The following is a 3,839-nucleotide window of genomic DNA, read 5'->3' on the forward strand; positions in this document are numbered from 1 at the left end:
CAAGACTCCACCTCAAAAAAAAAAAAAAAAAAAGAAAAAAAAAAGAAATTGAGCTTTTATTCCGGTTTTTTTCCCCCCATTTTTCAGAATAAGTTGACTGAACAACTTTAAATTTCCTGATGACATGGTCTATTGTGTGGGTCCTTGGGGAAAATGTTATTTAGACATTTCTCTAAATATATTTCTGGCATGAGATAGCTCTCTGTATATATTCAACTACTCTGTCTTTTTAAAATACCACAGGTAGCAGATGTACTTCAGTTTTCCATGGAAACGGGTGGCTATCTTCCAAACTGCATCACTACTTTGCAGGAGACTTTAATTAAACACCTTAAAGTAGCCCCTAAATATCTCTCCTTTCTAGAAAAGAGACAAAAACTGATTCAGGTGAGTGTTAAAGGATGTCGTGTATGACATTATCTTTTTTTCAAGTGTTTTCTGAGCGGTATTATCAGCCTGTTATACAGAAAAATGACAGCTGCCATGTAATCATATGAACATTGCCAAAATCTTAACTGTGCCAAATGGGAACAGTTTATATCTGGTCTCAAGTGGATAAAAGCCAGGATCCAGATTTGCTGGCTATCAATTAAAAAGCACTCTTAGGCCGGGCTCAGTGGCTCACGCCTGTAATCCCAGCACTTTGGGAGGCTGAGGTGGGCGGATCACCTGAGGTCAGGAGTTCAAGACCAGCCTGACTAACATGGTGAAATCTCATCTCTACTAAAAATACAAAAATTAACTGGGCATGGTGGCAGGCATCTGTAATCTCAGCCACTCGGGAGGCTGAGGCAGGAGTTGGGGGCGGAGGCAGCGGACATTGCAGTGAGCTGAGATCGTGCCACTGCACTCCAGCCTGGGCAACACAGTGAGACTCCGTCTCAAAAAACAATAAATAAATAAATAAAATAAGCACTTTTAAATAAATTTTCTAGCTGGGACAAGGGGGAAATTTTTGTGAGAATTTGGATCAAGGCAATGGAACAAAAATCACCCTAGTTATTTCTCCCAAAGTAAAGTAAATTTTCTTTAGCTTCTGACATCCTTGCATGCCAAACTTAGGGCATAATTGTATTGGCTGCAGTTCCGTTCACATTATCAAGTTTGCTGCCTCTGGCTTTGAGAAGTCTTGATTGACCAACCTCTACTCCTCTCTTTCTCTGTTACACACACACTGTTAATGTAGGAGTATGTGTGCAAAGCATGTGTATGCTCAAAGGCTATCAATAGTGTGAAAGTAGAAGGTAATAACAGAAGAAAACAATAGTGTCTTAAATTAAGCAACACTTTAAACAGTTCTTTTCTTGAGTCTCACTCTGTCACCAGGCTGGAGTGCCGTGGGGCGATCTCAGCTCACTGCAACCTCTGCCTCCCAGGTTAAAGCGATTCTCCTGTCTCAGCCTCCTGAGTAGCTGAGACTACAGGCACGCACCACCACACCTGGCTAATTTTTGCATTTTTAGTAGAGATGGAGTTTCACCATGTTAGCCAGGATGGTCTCTATGTCTTGACCTTGTGATCCACCCATCTCAGACTCCCAAAGTGCTGGGATTACAGGCATGAGCCACTGCGCCTGGCCTTAAACAGTTATTTTCTTTAAAATTTTGCTTACTATTCAGCGGAAACTGTTTTATTGTCTCCAGGAAAATCCAGAAGTATGGTTCATCCGACCTGTGTCACCCTCTCTACTGAAAATTTTGGCCCTGGAAGCTACCTACCTGTTACCTCTTCGCTTAGCACTCCTAGATGAGATGATGTCTGACCTAACCACCCTGGTGGATGGTTACCTAAACATGTATCGCGAAGGGTCTGCAGACCGGCTTGGAGGCACCGAGGTAGGTGCAGCTGTCTGTCTTCAGGACCTCCTTTCTGCCTTCTTCTCAAGGAAGGCAGACACAGTGACACCCTTTCTTCATAGCTGCAATAGTTTTTATGGGGTCAACTTGGTGATAAATACTCTTGAAGGGGCAACAGCTTGGACATGATCCATTCCCTCAACTTTTTATAATATTAAGTTAGGTTTCTAGGAAATATTTCTGTCTACGAATGGGTAAGTTTAATATTTCCATGTTTTTATTTTATTTTATTTTATTTTATTTATTTATTTTTTTGAGACGGAGTCTCACTCTGTCACCCAGGCTGGAGTACAATGACGTGATCTCAGCTCACTGAAAACTCCACCTCTTGGGTTCCAGCAATTCTCCTGCCTCAGCCTCCTGAGTAGCTGGGATTACAGGCACCTGCCACCACGCCTGGCTAAGTTTTGTATTTTTAGTAGAGACAGGGTTTCACCATGTTGGCCAGGCTGTTCTCAAACTCCTGACCTTGTGATACGCCCACCTTGGCCTCCCAAAGTGCTGGGATTACAGGTGTGAGCCACCACGCCCAGCCTATTTTTATTTTTTGAGATGCAGTCTCGCTCTGTCACCCAGCCTGGAATGCAGTGGTATGATCTCAGCTCACTGTAGCCTCAGCCTCCCGGGTTCAAGGAATTCTCCTGCCTCAGCCTCCTGAGTAGCTAGGATTACAGGCACCTGCCACCATGCCCGGCTAATTTTTGTATGTTTAGTAGAGACAGGGTTTTACCATGTTGGCCAGACTGGTCTTGAACTCCTGACCTTAGGTGATTAGCCTGCCTCGGCCCCCCAAAGTGCTGGGATTACAGGCATAAGCCACCATGCCTGGCCTCCATATTTATTCTTTTTTTTTTTTTTGAGATGGAGTCTTGCTCTGTCGCCCAGGCTGGAGTGCAGTGGCACAATCTTGGCTCACTGCAAGCTCTGCCTCCCGGGTTCAGCCATTTTCCTGTCTCAGCCTCCCAAGTAGCTGGGACTACAGGTGCCCACCACCGCGCCTAGCTAATTTTTTTTTTTTTGTATTTTTTAGTAGAGATGGGGTTTCACCGTGGGCTCAATCTCCTGACCTTGTGATCTGCCCACCTCTGCCTCCCAAAGTGCTGAGATTACAGGCATGAGCCACCGCGCCTGGCCACCCATATTTATTCTTATGCAGCAGAGAGATGTAAAAAACTATAGGTCTGAGGTCAGGAGTTTGAGACCAGCCTGGCCAACATGATGAAATCCCATCTCTACTAAAAATACAAAAAATGAACCAGGTGTGGTGCCACATGCCTGTAATCCCAGCTACTCGGGAGGCTGAGGCAGGAGAACAGCTTGAACCCGGGAGGTGGAGGTTGCAGTGAGCTGAGATCACACCACTGTATTCCAGCCTGGGTGACAGAGCAAGACTCTGTCTCAAAAAAAAAAAGAAAAGAAAAGAAAAGAAAAAAAGGAAAAGCTTAAACTATTAAACTGAAAATTGCAATCATTTTTCAAGCATACTATGAATATTAACAATGATCGTCTCAAAAAAAAAGGGCCGGGGCCGGCTTCGGTGGCTCACGCCTGTAATCCCAGCACTTTGGGAGGCCAAGGCTGATGATCACCTGAGGTCAAGAGTTTGAAATAAGCCTGGCAAACGTGGTGAAACCCCGTCTCTACAAAAAATACAAAAATTAGCTGGGCATGGTCGTGGGCACCTGTAGTCCCAGCTACTTGGGAGACTGAGGCAGGAGAATCGTTTGAACCCAGGAGGTGGGGGTTGCAGTGAGCCGAAATTCTGCCGCTGCACTCCAGCCTGGGTGACCAGCAGAAACACTGTCTGAAAAAGAAAAGAAAATAAATGAGAGGAAAGGGAAGGGGAGGGGAGGGGAGGAGAGTGGAAGGAAGGGATTCCCCAAGTGTACTTTAGATCTCGGGTTCATTACACTAATTTGAAAATAACACATGTATACAACACTTTCACTTACCCAATAAACTACAGTTTCTCAGGGCCCCAAA

General features: G+C 44.8%; 1 protein-coding gene across 6 annotated transcripts in view; it reads left to right on the plus strand.

Moving 5' to 3' along the window:
* Positions 1-3,839, plus strand: part of EXD1 (exonuclease 3'-5' domain containing 1) — a 46,904-nt gene that overhangs the window by 37,746 nt on the left and 5,319 nt on the right. For all 6 annotated transcript variants that reach the window (XM_017895444.1, XM_017895445.1, XM_017895446.1 and 3 more), the window contains 2 exons: positions 244-387; positions 1,644-1,835. In XM_017895444.1, coding sequence (XP_017750933.1) covers positions 244-387; positions 1,644-1,835 — 336 coding nt within the window. The remainder of the gene's footprint in view (positions 1-243; positions 388-1,643; positions 1,836-3,839) is intronic.

Source organism: Rhinopithecus bieti, unplaced genomic scaffold, assembly GCF_001698545.2.
Source record: "Rhinopithecus bieti isolate Rb0 unplaced genomic scaffold, ASM169854v2 scaffold_26426, whole genome shotgun sequence".
Taxonomy (NCBI): domain Eukaryota; kingdom Metazoa; phylum Chordata; class Mammalia; order Primates; family Cercopithecidae; genus Rhinopithecus; species Rhinopithecus bieti.